The sequence below is a fragment of the Papio anubis genome, chromosome 4 (assembly GCF_008728515.1).
Source record: "Papio anubis isolate 15944 chromosome 4, Panubis1.0, whole genome shotgun sequence".
Classification (NCBI taxonomy): Eukaryota; Metazoa; Chordata; class Mammalia; order Primates; family Cercopithecidae; genus Papio; species Papio anubis.
This window is the reverse complement of record NC_044979.1, coordinates 62,946,742-62,969,677: the sequence shown is the minus strand read 5'-3', so window position 1 is coordinate 62,969,677 and position 22,936 is coordinate 62,946,742. Positions and strand designations below refer to the sequence as shown.

Sequence of the window (22,936 nt, the reverse complement as noted above, 5' to 3'; positions counted from 1 at the left end):
TTGCGTTATTTATACATAGCTAAAATCACTGAAAACTTAGCTTGTGTAGCCCCTCGCTACTACATGTGTGGCACTTGAACTAACAGGATGTGCATCCATGGAATCTTTTTCAAAATGTGGAATCTCAGGGCCCACCCAGTTCTACTGAGTGAGAATCTGTCCTCTATCAAGAGCCCACATTAAAATTTGAGAAGGACTCAACTAAACTACCAAAGTATATTACACTTTTGATTATTAAAAGAGACATAAAAATGGTTTTTGTTCCCTTTTACCTGAATAGATTATTTTATATCCCTACTTTTAGCACAAAATAATGTGTATGGCAGGGCAGGTGCATCATTATTTAGATTCAGTTTACTGCTCATTTGTGATGTAATTCAAATTTTGCAATTTAAGAGGGATAAATTCTTTGTGCATCTCAAATTAGTGGCTTGTTCCATTTAAGCTGGGAAGATGAAAACACAGTCTAAGTGTATTGTTTGAACAGGTAGGTTGCATTTTCAAGCAACAATCAATGAAAGCCCATCTAACACTGCTTGAATCATTTCACTGAGGCAATGTCAGATTAATATAGCTGCTAGCACTATTACAAAGTTTTGTTTTTAAACCTTTCTTTTTTAAAAAAATGCTCTTTATGGTAGCCTAAAAATTTTCATAACTACATATTAAGAATTTTAAAAATATGTAGTAGAAGTCGTGACTTCTGGGTTTCAAGAAAAGTCTCAAAGTACAGTGATTTAACAAAGTTGTTTTGAGAAGAGGTTAATGTGAATTAACTGCCTTTAACTGGAACCACATAAAGACTAATGGTGTATTTTAAATAATAAATAGAGTGATAAAACAGCAAATAGTATTTATAATATGTGGTAATCTGCAATCTTTTCCCTGTAAACATCTTTTTGTCAGAAGCTCTCAGGAAAGGAAAGCAAGGAAGATTTTTAGTGCAAAACAATAACTTAAAACTCAAATATGAAACCACGAATTATACATCTTATGTTAAAACTTTAAATTTTATGTCATAACCTTAAACTTTAAATTATAGGTATATAATATGATTTATATAAATAAAATATCACTTCCCCAATATAAAAAGAACTCTTCAAATTCATGTAAATATAACAACTTTTGTACTATTTAGTTCATCAAGGTAGGATACTAAACAAATAAATAATTATTATTTATTTTCAATATATTATGATTAGAAAAGTTCAAAAACCATGGTAGTTAATGTTGAATTTGAATTCTTATTTCTTAAAAGATAATAAGATCTTTCAGATTAAACAGAATGTGTGATAAGAATTGTTTTGTACGAATTCTAATTACTTTGAAAATTATGCTATAAATTATCTGCTTTTCTGCCTTGAATTTCCTTCCCATATAATTAGGCATATTCAAGAATCAAAACTCTTATTGTCTCTTATGAACAAAAGCCATAGAAACTGCTAATTATATTGCAGTTAAGCATGTTTTTCTGCTTTGTAAAGATCCTGAATTTCTGGTGTTTTTGAGAACATTTTTTGACCATGGAATAATCAAAGTGCTGAAGCTCCTCTTGTGTAGCAATCAGTATAATTAGGTTCTATCTATAATCACATTCATGTTATTTAAAAAGTTGCCACGGTCTGTGTCAAATAAAAATTGACCTAAGTCTTTCCTGGTCCCTAACTCATTATTTTATTTTAAGAATCAGGCCACATTCTTATAGATATCTCCCTTTCACTAGACCCCTAGGGCCTAATCAGGGGCAACTCAGAGGACAAGCCATGCTGCCAATGCCATCCTCTAATGAGTACTTGAACTCCTCACATGCCCTAGGGAACAGGTGGCCATCAAAACAAACTTTCTCCGTTTTGCATAAAATTAACTTTTTATTTCACGGTATAAATGTTTTGTGAGATTACGGTATTCAACAATTTTTGATAAAGTAAGTTTTATGATTATTTGACAATCTTTTTGTATTTTGAATTAAACAGTTACTGGAATTCACAAATATCCATGTTTTTATCTGTAGATTCTAACCTATTTTTCAGAGGAAAAAAAGTACGCATAAATGAGTATCTGCTTATATTTTAGGACACCTTAATACAAAAAAAAATTAAGTTGTTATTACGTATTTCCTTTTGTTTTTCTGTTGCTTTTTGGTTTTTGACTATGTTTATTGTCAATCAGTTTATCTTTGACTCATGTATAGAATATGTGGACAAAAAAATTATATGAAACCTTTAAGAAATGTTTTAGAGCACAGACAAAGATGAAAAAGATTTTCAAGTCATCCAACTTACATGGAGTTATAATATCACCAATAAAAATACTCGACAGGGCCAGGCACAGTGGCTCACGCCTGTGATCCCAGCAATTTGGGAGGCTGAAGCAGGTGGATCACAAGGTCAGGAGATTGAGACAATCCTGGCCAATATGGTGAAACCCTGTCTCTACTAAAATACAAAAAATTAATGAGGGGTGGTGGCACACACCTGCAATCCCAGCTACTCGGGAGGCTCGGGCATGGGAATTGCTTGAATCCGAGAGGTGGATGTTGTAGTAAGCCGAGATCGCACCACTGCACTCCAGCCTGGCAACAGAGCAAGACTCAGTATCAAAACAAAACAAAACAAAACAAAACAAAAAAGTGTACAAAAGGTAAAACTAGAAGCAAATATGTTTATGAATATCCAAATATTCCAAATAAAATTATATAATCAATTCTATTAAAGAATTTTCTTAGCTCAGTTCATTAACTTAATATTTAAAATGAAATATGTGCTTTCCCCAGTACAGTGTTAAAAATTAGATAAAAATCTTTTTTGTGTGTGATCAATTTAAATATGTTAGCTAGGAGAAGAAGAAAATGTTCTTAACATAACCAAGAAACAGTTGAATCCCAGTTAAAGTTCTTAATGGATACAAACACGTTATTAATTCAAGGAATCTGTTATTATAATTGTTCTTTGAAAAATATATATGTGTATATGAGATGCATCTTAAACTTATCTAGACTCCTTGTTTTAAACATAACCAATGGGTGAGATATGACTGTGGATTGGAGAAAGAGTTGAAACAAGAATTGGTATATTTTTCTTTTTTCTCAGAGAGATTTAAATCATGCCTGTACTGTATCTTTTTGGTGTGTTCAGTTTTTTTTAGCTCCTGCTGAAGCACTGAAACTTTAAGAAAAATAAATCACACACACTTAAATGTACTTGTTTCATCTCATTTAATAAAGCAGAGTAAGCACACTGTCTAAAAATTTGATGAACTTCCTGGCAAAGGGAAGAAAAACGTGCTCTAATTTAAAAATGAGGTAGGTTAGGAAATACCATGTTTCTTGAATCACTACCAATTTTCCCTTTAAAGAGAACGTTTTAGTGTGAAGTCATCGATTAAATAAAATCATATAAATTACTTGCTATCATAGAGCAAAGGTTTTCTAAATAGAAAGTTCTATATTATTTGGGTGTAGGATATGAAGGTTTGCTGCCTTGGTTTACTTCATCCAAGTTCAAAAGTTATTTTTAATTGCACTGTAGAAAAATGTTTTAATTACTTCTTGAACATGAGCCCCACTGAGAGGACCATTTTGTTTCTAAAGAGCAGAATGTTTTTATTTATACTCCACTTTTCTTTTAAATCGACATTCTTGTGTTGACAATGTAAAAAGATGATCATCTTGTCCTCCAAATCTTTTCAGTTTTATAGAAACTCATTAAAAACATGTGTATTGTCTTTATGTCTTTAAATGTAATCAAGGGCAATATCCAAATTACTACTTTCTAAAATATATGTGTGCGTGTGTGTGTGTATGTGGAAGGGATGTGTGTGCATATGTGTAACCTTGTGAGATAATAAAAAAATTGTTCCTAGAGATTATTTACCTAATGAAATTCTATCAGATATACTCAAATGACAAGAGCATCTAATCTAATCACACACTAGGTTTATACCTAATGTAATTCAAAAGCATAACAATGTAAATTATTCAAGGACAGTTGATGATTATGGATGAATACATTTACACTATGAATTTATTTATTGAAGACCTAATGCAAAGAAGCATCTGTAAATATGGCAGCTTCCTGTAGTTAAGAGGGAATAAATAACCAAATATTACAGAAATGCCTATAAATATTATAGTTAAAGTAGCTAGATTAATCAAAACACATTGAAATCCTTCTAATCCATATTTAACATTATAAGATACAGACCTCTAAATCATTATTCATAGTGAACTTGTAAATAACAAGACATTATATGAAACTTTTGCCATCTGCAATGGACAAAAAACACTGTAAAAAATTTTTTTAAAGGCACATAATTATGTCATCCCACACTGAAATATTGAAAAATTGTCTCTTAAACAGTCAGTAGAAAACACCACATACTTATAAGATAAAAGAGTTTAAGCATAGGTCACAATTTAGTAGATAATAATTATCAAATCATGATATAAAATAACAAAAAAGTTAAATAAATTTTCATATATCTATTTAGTCCAAATTAGATTAATATGCCCAGCACTTTCCTTAAAATATGTTTGTGCTCAGGACTACATTCCTGCAATTCAATTTGAGGCATTCATTCACCATGGTAGAAAACATATTTTAAGATATCAGGATGGGAATCAATCAATCAATAATATAGAAATAAAAAGTTGAAATGTGACAGAATAAATTGTCTTAAAAAGCAAACTTTATGGCCAGGTGTGGTGGCTCACGCCTATAATCCCAGCACTTTGGGAGGCCAAGGTGGGCAGATCCCGAGGTCAGGAGATCGAGTCCATCCTGGCTAACATGGTGAAACCACGTCTCTACTAAAAATACAAAAAATAAATAAATAAAAATTAGCTGGGGATGGTGGCACACGCCTGAGTCCCAGCACTCAGGAGGCTGAGGCAGGAGAATCACGTGAACCTGGGTGGCAGAGGTTGCAGTGAGCCGAGATGGTGCCACTGCACTACAGCCTGGGCAATAGAGTGAGACTCCATCTAAAAATAAATAAATAAACAAACTTTATTTATTATACATTTAATTTTCAAAAGCAATTCTATAGCATATAGCCAGTTACATTATAAAAGGTTTCCTAAAAGGCCGGGCATGGTGGCTCACGCCTGTAATCCCAGCACTTTGGGAGGCCAAGGAGGGCAGATTATGAGGTTAGGAGATCGAGACCATCCTGGCAAACACGGTGAAACCCCGTCTCTACTAAAAATACACACACACAAAAAAAATTAGCCCAGTGTGGTGGCGGGCACCTGTAATCCCAGCTACTCGGGAGGCTGAGGCAAGAGAATGGTTTGAACCTTGGAGGTGGAGCTTGCAGTGAGTCAAGATAGCACCACTGCACTCCAGCCTGGGCAATAGAGAGAGACCCCATCTCAAAAAAAAAAAAAAAAAAAAAAACAAAAAAAATTAAGTTTCCTATTGAATTATAAAATGTTAAAGACCACAATATTTAAGTAAAAACAACATACTTTGTTGATTTTGTTCCAGGTTAAGGATAAGTGTGAACCGTTAGGATAAGTACAGTACTGGTAAAAGAAACTAAATCATATATCACCCATTATAATAATTATTGCATTTACATATTGTATTTTCTTAGTTTTGCCTTAATCTTTATATTCACCTAAGTTCACCTTTGCTGAATGTTAAAAATAAATGCTGCTTTTTATTTTTGGGAAGCATAAAAGTATTTTTCTAATATTTTGATATGAAAAATTTCAAATACAGGAAAGTTAAAATAATTTTACTGCTATAAACTTTTGTCTTCCACCAGATTCTACAAATTTACAATTTACTACAATGCATCATGTATTTATCCAGTCACTCATCTCTCCATTCATCAATCATCTTTCTTTTTATTAAGGCAAAGTAGCTTCAGACATCGGTACACACTTCTTACATGATTAATGATATGTCTTCCACTTCAGTTTTCAGAAACAATACTTGTATTTTGATGACGTCAATGACACACTTTCAGAAAATGATTTTTGGCGGTAAACACATTTCTTAATAATGAAGCAGAAGTAATCAACCATGGGATAACAATAAGGATAGATATTTCACAATAGTATGTTGTTCTAAGCCTGGGTGTATCAGCTCTATTATCTTTATAATGTCTCCAAATGCTCACTTTATGAGTGAGAACTCAAGACAGAGATGTTAACTTGCTCATGGTCACACAGTAACTAAGTGGTGTAGCTAAACTGGATACTGTGACAGCTTCTTAACACTGCCATCATCTCCATGAAGGTGGTTTATAAACCATAAGCCAATTATGTAAGTATATATAATAGTGTTTGTTTGAGTTCAAGTAAACAAGTATTCTAAAGTGTAATATATTGTTAGGAACTAGAGAGGATTCAAAGACGAATGGCAAACTCTAACTAAAAACAAACAAACAAACAAACAAAAACTTAGTGAAATAGAAATGGAAACCCAGATTTGTATTGCTCTAAAGAATAAACTAGTGCTGGTTGGCAGGTAACTCATCGAAAATCAGACAAAATACTGTATTATAAAAATGCAGAAGAGAAATTTCCACCTGACAAATTTCGAGAAAGGACTTGTGAAATATATTTGAAAATAGTCTTGAAAAATTGCCATGATTCTTGGTAAAGCAATTTTCATAAATAAAGTAATTTAAGAATAAAAGTTATGGGAATCCCAAGTGGTAGGGTAGGAGGATACAAGGAAATTCAACTGGAAATGAGCCTAGAATTATGTAATTTTTGAGCCTAGAATTTGTATTTTGGGGCTAGGTAGCAGAGACATTGCATGTCTTTTAAAGGCATCTGAATTTGCTTAGCCAATGAAAAACCATTAAAAAACTGTGTATATTTAGAGATATACCTTGTAAATATTGTAAAATATTGATTTGGAAGAAAATTATTTAAAGCAGTGGTCCATTTTTTTGTAGGCACACACACATAATTTTGCTCGCAGTTTCTTTTTTTAACTTTTATTTTAGGTTTGGGGGTACGTGTGAAGGTTTGCTTTTTAGGTAAACTTATGTCACAGGGGTTTGTTGTACAGATTATTTCATCACTCAGGTATTGAGCCTAGTAGCCCATAGTTATTTTTTTCTGCTCCTCTCCCTTTTTCCACTCTCCACCCTCAAGTAGAGTCCAGTGTCTGTTGTTCCCTTCTTTGTGTTCAGAAGTGGTTATCATTTAGCTGCCTCTTACAAGTGAGAACATGCAGTATTTGGTTTTCTATTCCTGTTTTAGTTTGCTAAGGATAAGAGTCTCTGGCTCCATCCATGTTCCTACAAAAGACATGATCTCATTTTTTTATGGCTGCATAGTATTCCATGGTGTACATGTACTAATTACATTTTTTAAATTCAATCTATCGTTGATGGGCAATCTATCTATCATTAGGTTGATTCCATGTCTTTGCTATTGTGAACAGTGCTACAAAAAACATTCATGTGCACGTGTCTTTATGGTACAGTGATTTATATTCCTCTTGGTATATACCTAGTAATGGGTTTGCTGGGTTGCATGGTAGTTCAAAGCATGGGACTCGTTCGAGAAGTCACATCAATCCTTTAAGAGAGAGATGGGAAGACTTTAAATAGAAAAAAAGTAAATAAGGGAAAAATATTCTAAAAATTATTAGTGGAGAATTGGTAGTAATTGCCAATTAAATAGATATGGGAGTTGAAACTGAAAAGATGAAAGTGGAAAACATTTTCTCCTCAAAGGCAGGGTTGAATAAGAGATACGAGGTACTTAATTTGATTTAAGGTACAGAGTCAAGGTCATTCCACACCACAGTGATGTTCGTGATGACTTTATCTATTTATGCTTGTAAGTCCAATATCCCAAAGCCTTTTACTTCTTCTTCAGTCATTTGTCTTTATGAGGAAAACTATAAACCATTTCTTTTGGTTATGTCCATTTAGTTCAAATAGCCTTATTTTGTAGTGGTAGATGGTAGCAAGCTTTCCTACTATTCTCTTGATTAATGATTAAAAAGTATGTTAAAATAGTAAATCAAATAACCAAATAGTGTAGAAGTACCTGCAACTTAGAGACATATTGCAAATTACATAGGTGCAAACACTCCGTGTAGCTTGAAGCAGTAGAAGGAACTTGGCTCTTGTTATGCCCTGGCTCTGCCAGTTACTAGTTTGTACCTGGAACATTCACTGGGTCTTAATCCCAGGATTTCTTTCTGGGGTACGCGTGGATTAGATAATGCAGATAGTACAGAAGGAAAGGGTGCAATAAATAGTACCTATTATTTTCACTTGCCTTCTGTGTTTATCTTTCATTCTAATCAGCCCTTCTCTCTCTCCTGATGTGACTCATCTTGAACTTTTCTTGGGGTTAAACTATCCCAAGGGCTATTCACAGTTTCCCAGCCAGCTAGCATCAGAAGTTTTTCCAGGCCTGTTCCTTGGCAGCCAGAGGTTTTTCTATTCCACAGCCAAAAATGATACATCTACTCTGCTTAGGCTGTTAGCTAAGAATGTGAGATGACCTTATGTTGCATTCCCTGCATTCTTAATGCACTGAAAGTTCCCATTCATGGTCTATTGATTCTTTGGGGCTTTTGTTTTCTGTATGTTGTGGCATAGCTGAAAAGGGAAGAAACCAGTCACTGTGGCTGCCATCCTGGTGTGCTGGCAGTCATCTGGTGATAATTATTCCCCATTACCAATTTCCCAGCTAGTTTCTTTGTAAATATTTTGAAGTCTGAGGCTGTGATATTGGAAATATTAATATAACTTTATAATTTACATAATTTATCATTAGTCTTTGTTATTTTAGTTGTCTTTAGCAGGTTTTTAGAATCCTTATCAGCTATCAACTTGCTTCCACTGGTAATCTAAGGTTACGTTACCGTTATTTATTTATTTATTTATTTATTTATTTATTTATTTATATTTATGTATTTAAAGACTGAGTCTCACTTTGTCACCCAGACTGGAGTGCAGTGGATGGCACCATCTCGGCTCACTGCAACTTCCACCTCCTGAGTTCAAGAGATTCTCCTGCCTCAGCTTCCCAAGTAACTGGGTCCACAGGCACCCACCACCATGCCCAGCTTCTTTTTGTGTTTTAGTAGAGACAGGGTTTCATCATATTGGCCAGGCTGGTCTTGAACTCCTCACCTCAAGTGATCTGCCTGCCTCGGCCTCCCAAAGTGCTGGGATTACAGGCATGAGTCACCACACCTGATCTTATGTTACCATTAACTTTTAAACATATATTTTATACAATATTTCACAAAGTTTTAAAAACTATGTTATAAAATAATAACAGCTAGCAATTTTCAAGACCAATAATATGCTTGGCATTGGCAGATAGATAGATGCATATGTATTCCCTAATTAATTCTCCCAACATTCCTCAAAGATATATACTTTCTGATAGTCAAGTAACTGAGGCTAGTTCATATTTTTTTCTTTTTTCTTTTATTGTGGGGGGGCGGTGGGGCATGGGGGAACAGAGTCTCCTCCATTGCCCAGGATGGAGTGCAGTGGTGCGATCTCAGCACACTGCAACCTCCACCTCCAGGGTTCAAGCAATTCTCGCCTCAGCCTCCCGAGAAGCTGGGATTATAGGTGTGTGCCACCATACCCGCTACCTAATTTTTTTTTTGTATTTTTAGTAGAGACGAGGTTTCATCATGTTGACCAGGCTGGTCTCAACCTCCTGGACTCAAGTGATTCACCCGCCTCGGCCTCCCCATGGTGCTGGGATTACAGGAGTCCGTCACCGTGCCCGGCCAAGTTGATATTTTTGAAGTAATAAATCTAGTGACTGGGAGACGCCTAATTTGTGCCCATTTTCTCTGAATCCTTTCACAAAGCAGTTTTTATATAAGTACAGTGAAGGAAAAACTTGCTTCTTTTTATGTTGCTTTCTGAAAGATTTTTCCTTCATAGTTATATTGTCACTGGGATCTCCTTTAAAGTGTGAAGAAAAGAATGTGTATGTATATTTCTGTGGAATATCTACATTTTAAAGCCTTGTTTTTTCCTTTCAAAGAGGGTGTTACTATTGATTCAGAGAGAGAGGGGGGATTTCTGTCATTTTTCTGCAGTGGGGTTATGTTCCTCCTTCCCTGCTCTGCAACCTCTGACATGTTTTACAAGAGGATTGGCTGAGTGGTTCATGGTGTGAAATTAACTAGGCCTTGCAGCACTTGTGCGAGAGAGTTTATAATTGTTAATTCCACCCTTTTTACAAATGAAATTTATATGATTTGTGTCCTAGAAAACCAATACATGTCCCAACTTTTAAATTTACAGATACCCCAAATGCCTTAATTAATCATTCTGTACATTTGATTCATTCTCAGAAAAAAATATTTTTGTTCTTGTCTTTTTGGGGGCTTGTTGGTGGAAGGGATAGGTCCAGCCAAATGCTGGTCAAAATGTTGCTGTACTAGACATTCAGTCTGATTCTAATGCTGAGAGCAGCAAAATGCATTCATTATTTAAATAAGCTCAAGCTGCCAAATGAATCATAAGTGCAGCGCGTGTCCTGTGCCAAGGTGTCATTTTCATTAAGTGTAAGATTGCACCTGAAGGACAGTTTAATTTGCAGCTGCTAAAAATATTTCAACAGAGTGGTACTGTTACAAGTGGCAGGTGGTGCCCAAACGTGAATTTTGCAAGAAATGCCATCTGTGGGATGAGGTATGGAAGAATGTCAAGGGGGTGGTAAAGAAGATAAAGGGGAAAGAGAGAAAAGTGGTGTATTTACTCAGCGTTTATTGCTGTTATCATGACTAAAGATTCCATGCTTCACATGATAGCATTGGCCCAAGATTAGTAAATGTGATTGTTTGTTCAGCTTCCACTATGTGCTGAGGACATTCCAAAACTGCCCTAGTATCTGTAAATACAAAGTTTATTCCCCAAAGGCATACCATTTAAGCTATGCAAATGCAAAAATCCTTTCCAATTCTATTTACCTTTCATAGTGTTTACATTGCAGTTTTTATGGCAGTGAGATTAATGCACTTTGATCTTGCTAAAATGGATATTGCCCCTTTCTCTTGATGTTCAGCTTTTAATATACATTCACAATGATTTTCTCCTTCACAAAGCAATAAATCTTTTCAAATTAATTTCAAAACTATTTTGTTACACTACTGTTAGATGGCATTTTGTGAACAGAGTAGATGGCATTTTCATGTGGAAAGACATCCAGGGTCCCTGTATACATTATTAAAAATCTGTACTTGTGTCAATTAGTTTCAGCAGCCACATTGAAATCAACAATTTGTAACTGCAGGCTGAAAATAGGTATTCTTTTCTTTAATGGGCTACAGGACACAGGTTTAAAAAGAAAACTTAATTATTAGATTTGAGTTTTTCATTTCTGCTTGTATTTAATGGGAGTGACTGGACGTAGAATAGCTTCCTTTGTGAATATCACGAACTTTCTTAGGTTACCAAGGGGAATTAATAAAGTAGGTCAATCTGAATAGATATTGGTAAACCTTTTCCATAGGGAGTTTTTGATGACAAGGTAAGTTATTGAATTTCTTGTAGTTTCACAGGACAATGGGAATCTCTGATCTCCAACATATGCATTGTTCTTAGCTACATAAAATGGAGAGACATGTTTTCTATTATTTTAATCCTATTGACAAAATCTAATTCTGAAGAATTGCAAATAGAAAATTTTAATGCATTAATTATCTATTGCAAATAAAAGAACAGCTTCTAGGTTAAAAGAACATTCATAAAATTTCAAAAAAGCATTTTGAAAACCTGCCATTGTATAATATCTTGCAGAAATAGTAGCAAATTTAAAGAAGCATGTGTAAGCATTTCTTTAACTGACATCCTGAACATTTTCAAGTCTATGGTAAGCTCAACTCATCCAAAAAACTTGTAAACCTTGCCAAAAAACAAGAAAATGTAATTCCTTCTTTCAAAGGAACCTACCATTTTAGTTTAGGAGATTCATTTATGTATTAATTCATTCATTGAGTCATTTGGGAACTATGCACTGTTTCAGGATTTATGCTTAGCAAGAAAGAAAAAGAAAAAAATAGGGATATTAGTTTACAAGAAGATGGATGAAGGGAAACAAGTGATTAAGATAGAGTTTTATAGATTCTAATTGTGGAATATGCACCAGATGCCAGGGAAAGGTTTGTGTGTTAAAAGGCAATAGACCATACAACGTGATTTGGAGATGGTAAGGCTGGAGGCAGGGAAAACAGAGTGAATGTGACTGCCAGGAGAGAAAAGATAAGGGCCTACATGTGAATAGTTGCAGTGGGAAAGATTAAAAATAAGCTTACTGGAAAACATTGTTATATATAGAAGCTGAAGGCGAGAGAGGAAGAAATATAGGACAAATGCCTGTCATAAGACAAGTATGAAAATGCCGATATTATAAAGAGAATTAAATGTTATAAAATAAGTAGAAGCAAAGATTCTTTCCATGTCACATGAACGACAAGTTTATTAAGATAGTAGATAAGGTGTTGTACAATGATAAACAGTTTAATTAAAGGATTCATAATGAGAGTCTGTGGTCAGTTCTGGTGGAAAGATACATCAAGGTTAGTTAATGCATGTTAGGAACACTATGAAAATGTAACTGACAAGGTTTCCCATTTCCCTATCATGCTAAAAGACTTGGGAGCCAAAATCGTGACCCACCTCAAGTATATATATTGATCCACGTGGTAGATACTTTTAGCCTTTGTCCTGACAGAATAACATCAGTACATCAGTTTTGTCTTTTTTGTTTGTATGTCTTAAATTATGTTAATTTCTCAAATCTATGAAACCTGAAATCTGTTCTGGAAAATGTATTATATAAATGCATTCATATTTGTTTTTATATACTGTATGGGGGGCTTAGAGGAAATAGATAATGCAGGCAGAAGACCAGTTACATTATTCCAAAATATTACTGTAAAATAATGAGGACACAAATTATACTGGCAATATTAACATTATAAAACAAGAAAAGGAAATGAAAACCATAGGAATACTTTTGGTATTAAATTTAGACCACTGAAAAAGAAGTCCTGCAAGAGATGGAAATTTTTAAGGTAAAATAACATTTTATTTATATGCCTGATGATGAAATTAACCAAAATGAAAAAGGTAGGAACAGAAGCAGTTTCAAGAGGAAAGTTTATAAGTAAGAAACTTATATACTTAAGAAATTACTTAAGACATTTCTCATAAAATTAAAAAAATAAGTATGATAAATTAAAGTTGCAGTGAGGTATCTAGATAGAAATTTTTATGCAGAATTTTGAAATGCAGCATTAGGTCTAAAAAAAAATAGGAAAGTTGACAGAGCTTGAACTTGAAGCTACAGAAGTATATAAGTTCTCAAAGAGAAATAAGCAAATATAAGATCATTAACAGCTGGGCACAGTGGCTCACGCCTGTAATCCAGCACTTTGGGAAGCCGAGATGGGTGGATCACCTGAGGTCAGGAGTTCAAGACCAGCCTGATCAACATGGTGAAATACTATCTCTACTAAAAATGCAGAAATCAACTGGGTGTGGTGGCGTCGCCTGTAATCTCAGCTACTTGGGAGGCTGAGGCAGGAGAATAACTTGAACCCGGGTGGTAGAGGTTGCAGTGTACTGAGATCCGGCCAATGCACTCCAGCCTGGGCAACAGAGTGAGACTCCGTCTAAAAAAAGAAAAAAAAGAAAAAAAGAAAGAGAAAGAGAATGAGAGAAAGAAAGAAAGAAGAAAGAAAGATCATTAACAATATTGAAATAGTGAAAGAAACACTAGGTGATGACTTCATTTATAGAAGTAAAAGAAAATAAAGGTCACTTAAAGAAAAATTTAAGAAGTATATATAGAAATTTAGAAAAAGGGAAAGAGAAGTCATGAATGAAATAGTGAAGTTTATATAGCTTACAATTCAGGTCCTGGATCAGAAAAGCCACAAGAAGCCAGAAAAAGCAATGGAAATATTAGAAACACGTGAAATTTTATTGTGCCAATGTCTGAAGACAACTAAAACAGGGTAAGTATACAAATCTATTTTTTTGATAGTTCCTGTTGATTATCAATACAATAGCAGTGAAGGATGCAAAATGGCAGAATATATATATATATATCCGTTGAAGAAGTCCTCCGGTTTAAAGAATGAATGCAAGGAATCATGAGACTCAACAGCATACAGTGACTGTGGGAGTTTATTTTCAGGATAAAGAAATTTTTAAATGCATATTTGTATTTAAGGAGTGTCATTAAAAAGGGAAAGAATAAAAAATCTAAGGAAGAAATATATCTCCTTCCTTCCTTTCTGCAACTCCCCACTTGTGAGAATCCTTTCTACTTTTCCTCACCTTTCTCAAGGTCTTAGGTTGTCTTGTTTCTTGTTTGTTTGTTTGTTTGTTTTTCTTTTTACTCTGTACACTCCTAATCACTCCACTGGCTCACTTTCAAATAACTTCAACTCTAGTCCACATTTCCTTCCTAAGCTTTTTTATTCATGACCTCTGGGTCTTCACAAGGCTCTCACTCTAAAGACACACTAAACAGAATTCATCTTCCTTCCATCTCTGAAATCTTCCCTTGCTCACATGCTCTCTATCTTAGTAACTCCTCTACAAGCAATTATTCAAATCAGAAGTTTCTTTTTTATGACTGCTTTCACTATTTCTTACATTCGACATATTATCAATGAGCATAATTCATCAATTGTATTTTCAATTGATCCCTGCATGTCTCCTTTCTCTATCCTCACTATCCCATCCACATCCAGGTCACTGTCCTTTCTCATTTGTGTTTCTATGACAGCCACCAAACTGGTCTTCCTCCCTTCATTTTGGCCTCACTGGAATTGTTTTGTTTTTGTTGTTTTTTGTTTGTTTGTTTAGTTTTTCTCTGCAGCAGCCAGCGTGATCCTCTGAAAATATACTCCTGACAATGTCATTACTAGGTCTAGAACACTTCAGTGGCTTTGTCCAGAGCCAGTAGGACAGATATATTCCTGAACATGACTTCCTGCATATTCTTGTCTCTGCTTAACTTTCTGTCATCATTTCTGACCACCTCCCATTTTCTTGACTACTCTCTGTGTGTACAACTTTCTCCATTGTTTTTGTGATTTTGCAAATGCATTCCTTCACCTGAGATGTTTCTGGTTATTCTTCAGATATTGAAGTATATGTCATATATTCTGACTAAGACTTATGCAAATTATTTCTGGTATATTCCTTCAATGCCCTATCTCCCGCGGCCTTTTTTTCTAAGCTCTTATTTTTGTTCTTTCTGTGCAGTTTAACAATTGTTCAGTTTAATTACCAGAATTCCCTTGAAGATAATAACTACAATCTAGACAAAAAACATTTTACCTTAATATGCCCTAATCTTCCACAATCCAGAGTATAGAGTAGGTGTGTTACACTTATTTTCTAAATGAAAATATAAATGGTAAGTGATTGCATGAAGAATAAAGTTATTTGTGCAAAAGTTTGTAGAATATTGGATTGAGAGCACATAGTGAGAGACCTTAGACTTAAAAATAAGAAAAGATCATTCTTCCCTGAAAGAAGAGAAATTAGGAGGTGAAGGAAGGAAAAGGAGAGAGTTACTACTAAATGGTTTTGGTCCTATCAGTACAGCAGGCAACAACACCATCTTTAGAGAGCAAATTAAAGATGTATATTTGTCGATTTGAGGAAGAGCAGGTGCTTTAAAATAGTTGTTGATAATAAATCTATAGTGATCTTAGAAGAAAATAAAACAATTTCTTAGCAACACTAGGGTTCTTGTTTAGGAAAAATAGCTTCAATTTATAGCAGATATATTTACTATGCGTACATGGGTTTTTAAACCCTTGCTTAAGTGTAAGGACAAAGGGGAAAAAACTGGGGATTTATATAGCTGCTACAGTGGAGATTCCAGCAGCCAAGAAATCCTAGATAATAGGATAGTTGGAATGACTGATTTTAAGGTTCGGATTGAATAAAGAGGTGATTCATCAGTGAGGGGATGAATACACTTAGAGAATAAGAGAGAGGGCTAAGACGACAAAACATAACAAGAAAGGGGAAGGCAATGTTTGTGGGACTGAAGAAGTGGAAAATATGTGGTGAGCAGAGGTTTTGACCAAAAAGCAGATTTTCTAAATGTGAAACATTAGAAGAATGGCTCCTTTTAAATTGTTGGAAGAGATCAGCTAAAATCAAGGCCTATTATGTTTGGAAATGGGAATGACTGTTTTTCAAGTCTGAGATATAACCTAAATTTCTTGAACACAAGTTACGTTAAATTGACAGTGTTTTTCTTGGATAGTCTCATTTTCTGTGTTAATGAATTTGGTTTTCATTTTCTGTGTGTACTTCTATTTTTTGGCTGTACCTGACACTGGATAAGATTGTTAATTCACCTGCAAAACTCCCCACATCTGTAGTTATCATATGTTAAAGAAGAGACTAAGATTGAAGGTCCTTTCAGCAATGAATATTCTTGATAATTTGCTTGAGTTATTTCCCATTAGAGTCCAGATTTGTAAGATAATAATTATCCTCACATATTTTAGAGAGGTCAGTGCAGTGCTCAATACCATCTTCACTCATGCCCAAACACCAAGAGAACATAAGAATCTGCACATGTAAAATATTGTTTTCTTTGTTGTCATTTTCGTGCTTTTAACATTGCTTTTGTTAGACTGTGACGTTCTGAGAACAAGGATTATACATTATGGATTATCTTTTCTACATGGCGTCTTGCACATACTTGTGATCTAACAACGGGCAACCAAATTTAGTTACTCAGAGTTCTTTAAGTTATTCAAGTGTTTGTATGAACAACTACACTATTTTGGAGGTAATAGTAGACTAACTTCTCCCTCCATTGTTCCAGTGTTAAAGCAGAAGAATGTATGATTGTTTTCATTTTTATTCTGCAGTTGGATTATAATATCCTCAAACTTACCATGTGATGGAGGCTTCCTTTCAGTATCATCATAATAATATTAATATAGTATATTTGTTAACATTTTACAAATTCGTTTCACATGTCTTAGGCTTAAAATATGTGTCTTTATGTTAACTATTTATGACAGACAAGGTGAATAGATCCCAGTTTGAAGTAACTCGATTTGAAATAAACATAATATGAAAGTTATGCATCTGAGCTCAGAGAGGGAAGAGTCTTGTTAAAGGACACAGAAGCTGCAAGTGACTAAATTAAATCACTGCACAAACAGGTTTGTGTTACATATGTGCTCACATACAAACACACACACACATTTCTGGAGCCTGACTTTACCAATGTGATTGTAATTCTTTAGTTTGTGACAGTAATTCCTAACATGTCACATTAATTATTCTGCTCACCATCCATTATGAGAAAATATACTCCTCATTATACATGCATATTTACATATATAATAAATATGTATGCATATGAACAAGTAGGAATTTTTGAACAAAAGAAAGCTTTGAACAGTTATCCAGGTTAAAGTAATATATTATTGTATGGATCTTTAAAAAAAATCTGGTGCTAAGCAATTCTACTTTAAAATTATTATTCTCCTACTCTTGTTCACTGGCACACTGAGCTTTAAATATGAACAGGTAATATTTCATATGTTTCACGTTATTTCCAGAATCTGTACAATTTGCCTAAAAAGGATAGTAAAGTTTGGCCTTGTGAAATATACTTGAATGCATGGTCCCAGAGCAAATGTTAAAAGGTTACAAGCATAGGACACATGATAATGATGATTATTCACAGGTGTAAAGATCAGGACTAAATAACTTGGATTATATGTGGATAAAGCTAGTTTCAAGTTCTGATCTCTTCCTGGTCTCTTAAGAATGGTGCTGACCTGTATGTGTATATTTCATTGTTACCTGGATAAAATAATACACTAAGGAATAAATGTAGATTATTGTAAGAATATAAATGTCTGCAGTATCCTAAGTGCCTTCAGTGAGGTACCCTTAGCTTCATAGCACATAGTTTCTTAAGGCTATGAAACTATTACATATTTTATATAGTTTGTGAGACACAGGCATATCAACCCAAGAACATTCAAAAGTGCTCTTTGAAGTGGAGCTCTAAATGTCCCTGATATATATTCTGCATAACCTAGGCAGTCCCCTCCCCTCACCATTTTTCTTTTCCTTTCTCGTTGCACAGATATTCATGACTGCCTATCATGTTTTAAGCTTTAGGTTCACCGTATCAAAAAAAATACAACAAATCCCTATTTTCATGGAACGTATATTTCATTGGGGTGGCGGAGGAGACAGACAATAAGCAAAGGAAGATTAGATAGACAAATGGATAGATTAATCAATAAATACTTTGGGAGATGTATCATATCAGACAATAAATCCAATTAAGATATTGGAGAGTTTGGAGAAGGAGTTATAGAGCAGAGGTTCATTCTGGCTGTTGTGTGGAGACAAGGGTTGGTAAGGTAGAAACTGAGAAACTAGTTAGGAATCTACTTTAGTAATTCATATTGGCAGTAGTTTCCTGAGGGAAAGTGGTATTGAAGAATGTGGAAAGAAATGGAGATAAATAGGGATATGCTGATAGATAGACTGTTGGGTATGAGAGAAAGGGAGAACTCAAGGGTGACCGGGATTTTTTCCTGTGTATCTAGTGGAATGACACTGCCATTTACAGGAAAGGGGAATGATAGGAGAGGATTTGTTTTATTTTATATAGATTTCACTTTTCCCTTCCCACTCAGTCTTTGCTGAAAACTGAAATAGACCTATTAGTATTTTGATTTAAATTCTTATGCTTAAAAGAAAGAATAACAATGGCGACAGCAATAAGTAATATTTGATAGTACTTATAGTTTGCAAAATATTTTAATATCCAGTGATGGATCTGCAATGTATGATCACCCTAAAGATTTCTTTCTGCACCTACTCCTAACCTTCAGAACAAAATACAAAAATTTTTCTAGAGATATAAGGTATTTTATAAGATACTTTATAATGCATAAAAAATAGTTAATATGTACCTACAAAATGGAAAAGGGAAAGATACGTTTCTTGAAATATATCAATTTCTCTGATGGCCAGTGATGATGAGCATTTTTTCATGTGTCTGTTGGCTGTATGAATGTCTTCTTTTGAGAAATGTCTGTTCATATCCTTTGCCCACTTTTTGATGGGGTTGTTTGTTTTTTCTTGTAAATTTGTTTGAGTTCTTTGTAGGTTCTGGATATTAGCCCTTTGTCAGATGAGTAGATTGCAAAAATTTTCTCCCATTCTGTAGGTTGCCTGTTCACTCTGATGGTAGTTTCTTTTGCTGTGCAGAAGCTCTTTAGTTTAATGAGATCCCATTTGTCAATTTTGGCTTTTGCTGCCTTTGCTTTTGGTGTTTTAGACATGAAGTCTTTGCCCATGCCTATGTCCTGAATGGTACTACCTAGGTTTTCCTCCAAGGTTTTTATGGTATTAGGTCTAACATTTAAGTCTCTAATCCATCTTGAATTAATTTTCGTATAAGGAGTAAGGAAAAGATCCAGTTTCAGCTTTCTACTGATGGCTAGCCAATTTTCCCGGCACCATTTATTAAATAGGGAATCCTTTCCCCATTTCTTGTTTTTCTCAGGTTTGTCAAAGATCAGATGGCTGTAGATGTGTGGTATTATTTCTGAGGACTCTGTTCTGTTCCATTGGTCTATATCTCTGTTTTGGTACCAGTACCATGCTGTTTTGGTTACTGTAGCCTTGTAGTATAGTTTGAAGTCAGGTAGCGTGATGCCTCCAGCTTTGTTCTTTTGACTTAGGATTGTCATGGAGATGCGGGCTCTTGTTTGGTTCCAGATGAACTTTAAAGCAGTTTTTTCCAATTCTGTGAAGAAACTCGTTGGTAGCTTGATGGGGATGGCATTGAATCTATAAATAACCTTGGGCAGTATGGCCATTTTCACGATATTGATTCTTCCTATCCATGAGCATGGTATGTTCTTCTATTTGTTTGTGTCCTCTTTTATTTCACTGAGCAGTGGTTTGTAGTTCTCCTTGAAGAGGTCCTTTACATCCCTTGTCAGTTCGATTCCTAGGTATTTTATTCTCTTTGAAGCAATTGTGAATGGAAGTTCATTCATGATTTGGCTCTCTGTCACTGGCCATCAGAGAAATGCAAACAAAAACCACAATGAGATACCATCTCACACCAGTTAGAATGGCGATCATTAAAAAGTCAGGAAACAACAGGTGCTAGAGAGGATGTGGAGAAATAGGAACACTTTTACACTGTTGGTGGGATTGTAAACTAGTTCAACCATTATGGAAAACAGTATGGCGATTCCTCAAGGATCTAGAACTAGATGTACCATATGACCCAGCCATCCCATTACTGGGTATATACCCAAAGGATTATAAATCATGCTGCTATAAAGACACATGCACACGTATGTTTATTGCGGCACTATTCACAATAGCAAAGACTTGGAATCAACCCAAATGTCCATCAGTGACAGACTGGATTAAGAAAATGTGGCACATATACACCATGGAATACTATGCAGGCATAAAAAAGGATGAGTTTGTGTCCTTTGTAGGGACATGGATACAGCTGGAAACCATCATTCTTAGCAAACTATCACAAGAACAGAAAACCAAACACCGCATGTTCTCACTTATAGGTGGGAACTGAACAATGAGATCACTTGGACTCGGGAAGGGGGACATCACACACCGGGGCCTATCATGGGGAGCGGGGAGGGGGGAGGGATTGCATTGGGAGTTATACCTGATGTAAATGACGAGTTGATGGGTGCTGACGAGTTGATGGGTGCAGCGCAGCAACATGGCACAAGTATACATATGTAACAAACCTGCACGTTATGCACATGTACCCTAGAACTTAAAGTATAATAATAATAATAATAAAAGAAATATATCAATTAAGAGTTAAGAAAAAGTAAAAATGGACCATAAAGAATAGTATTATTTATTAAGCTGTGAATTAATATATATGCTATAATTTGTCTCTCAGATCCAAGGTTCATTAGTGCCCACCTCATCCCAGAGAGTGACAATCCTGAAGATGACAAAGTATACTTTTTCTTCCGTGAAAATGCAATAGATGGAGAACACTCTGGAAAAGCTACTCACGCTAGAATAGGTCAGATATGCAAGGTGAGGTAAAGAAAAAAAAAAATGAGAAGGATGTCATTTTCCCATAACGACTTTGCTTTTTAAAATTTTCTACCTGTGTGCACATACAATAAAATTTTGGCTACAGTTTGACTGATATAACAAATAAATGGTAAATAATGATTGAATATTATAGTTGGTTATGAGTAACTCTACACAGTCAAATATGCAGGTAGAGGTTGTGAGGTAACTGGCATTGTTTCATAATTACATTACATAATATCTGTTTGAAATTCTAGAGTAATAAAATGATTTTATTTTACCTGGGAGAAGATAATTTATGTTTTTTCAGTCCTAGCACAGTTTTCGATACCTTGTAAGTTTGTTAGTTTTTGTTTTGTTTTGAGACAGAGTCTTGCTCTGTCCCCCAGGCTGGAGTGCAGTGGTACAATCTCAGCGCACTGTAAACTCCGCCTCCCTGGTTCAAGTGATTCTCCCACCTCAGCCTCCCAAGTAGCTGGGATTATAGGCACCTGCTATCACACCTAGCTAAGTTTTGTATTTTTAGTAGAGGCGGGGTTTCACCATGTTGGCCAGGCTGGTCTTGAACTCCTGATCTCAGATGATCCGCCCCCTTCGACCTCCCAAAGCTTTGGGATTACAGGCGTGAGCCACCGCGCTCGGCCTACCTTGTAAGTTTTGAATAAATATTTGTTGTTGGAAGATGTGAAGTATTCATTTAAGAGAGAGAAACATGAAAGCTCGTTTGTACAAACTGATTGTAGCATCCTATGTACACATATACACACAGCACACACACAAACACCCATACAAAAACAATTTTGAAGCTGTAAGCTTTACCTATCTGAGGTATTTCACTCATTGTATGGCTTAATGTCAAATGTAATATTGCATTATACTGTTAGATACATGGAGTAAAAATTGCTCAACAAACATAGATTAATTAGTATCCTCAGTGTGAAAATACAATAGTGCCATTTGTTTCCCTCTATGGTGCATAGTGCAGTATTTATGCAATATGAAAAAGTTAACTGTTAGTATATATTAAAGCACCCTTCAAATAAAGAAAATCATAAGCCACATTCCATGATCATCTTAAAATTGAATTCTGTCTTTTGAAGAAAGTATCCTGAAATTTTAAAAATCTGTTTCTTTCTATGTGTGACCTGTTACCCCAATATGATCTAATTATTATCTCTAGTGTATTCAATTACTGAAAAATTAAAAGTTTTCAATACTTGAAAACATACAAATAACATGTGAAGTAAGTGAGATGTTTTTCTCTACAAAAAACATGTCATATTTAAAAGCACTACTTTCAAGGCTTAAAAAAATCTTTAAGGTGTATAAAAGTATATAAACAAAATATAAATCAGTTTTACTCTAAAGGAGCATGATCTCTCAATATATGTACATAAATATCATTTTTGAAAACTATAGTTTCTAGTAAATACCTACCACAATAATAGAATTTATTACTATGCTTAGGTTAAATCAGTTTTCTTCAAGGTGAGAAGCCTTTCAAAATGTTTTCTCTGGAATGAGTTTCCTTTATTAAGGGTTATTCAAATATTTTCTCAACGTGTTGTTTGTAAAACATAAATTGCTTCAACTCCTTCAGCTTATGAAATATTTGATGCTAGCATGCTTTTGTCTGAGATACTATTTTTTGTATGGGTATTTAAGGCATATGTTTATCATCCATTCTTTAAATACTCACTGAATGCCTACTGTGTACAAGCACTGGCTGTGAACCCGCCTATGTAGGTAAGATCTCAATGCACAGTAGGTAGGAGACAGAGCATTATACCAAAACAAAACGAATTCATTCATTGCAGAGTAGAAAGGAAAGTTAAGTGATTTTTAAGATTCT

General features: G+C 34.7%; 1 protein-coding gene and 1 long non-coding RNA gene across 3 annotated transcripts in view; one reads left to right on the top strand and one right to left on the bottom strand.

Moving 5' to 3' along the window:
• The window catches only part of SEMA3A (semaphorin 3A), a 220,399-nt gene that overhangs the window by 149,303 nt on the left and 48,160 nt on the right, over positions 1-22,936 (top strand). For both annotated transcript variants that reach the window (XM_021936114.2, XM_003896385.5), the window contains one exon: positions 20,942-21,084. In XM_021936114.2, the coding sequence (XP_021791806.2) occupies positions 20,942-21,084 (143 nt within the window). The remainder of the gene's footprint in view (positions 1-20,941; positions 21,085-22,936) is intronic.
• Positions 1-22,936, bottom strand: part of LOC108585106 — a 67,251-nt gene that overhangs the window by 39,736 nt on the left and 4,579 nt on the right. The gene's annotated exons all lie outside the window — the stretch shown is intronic.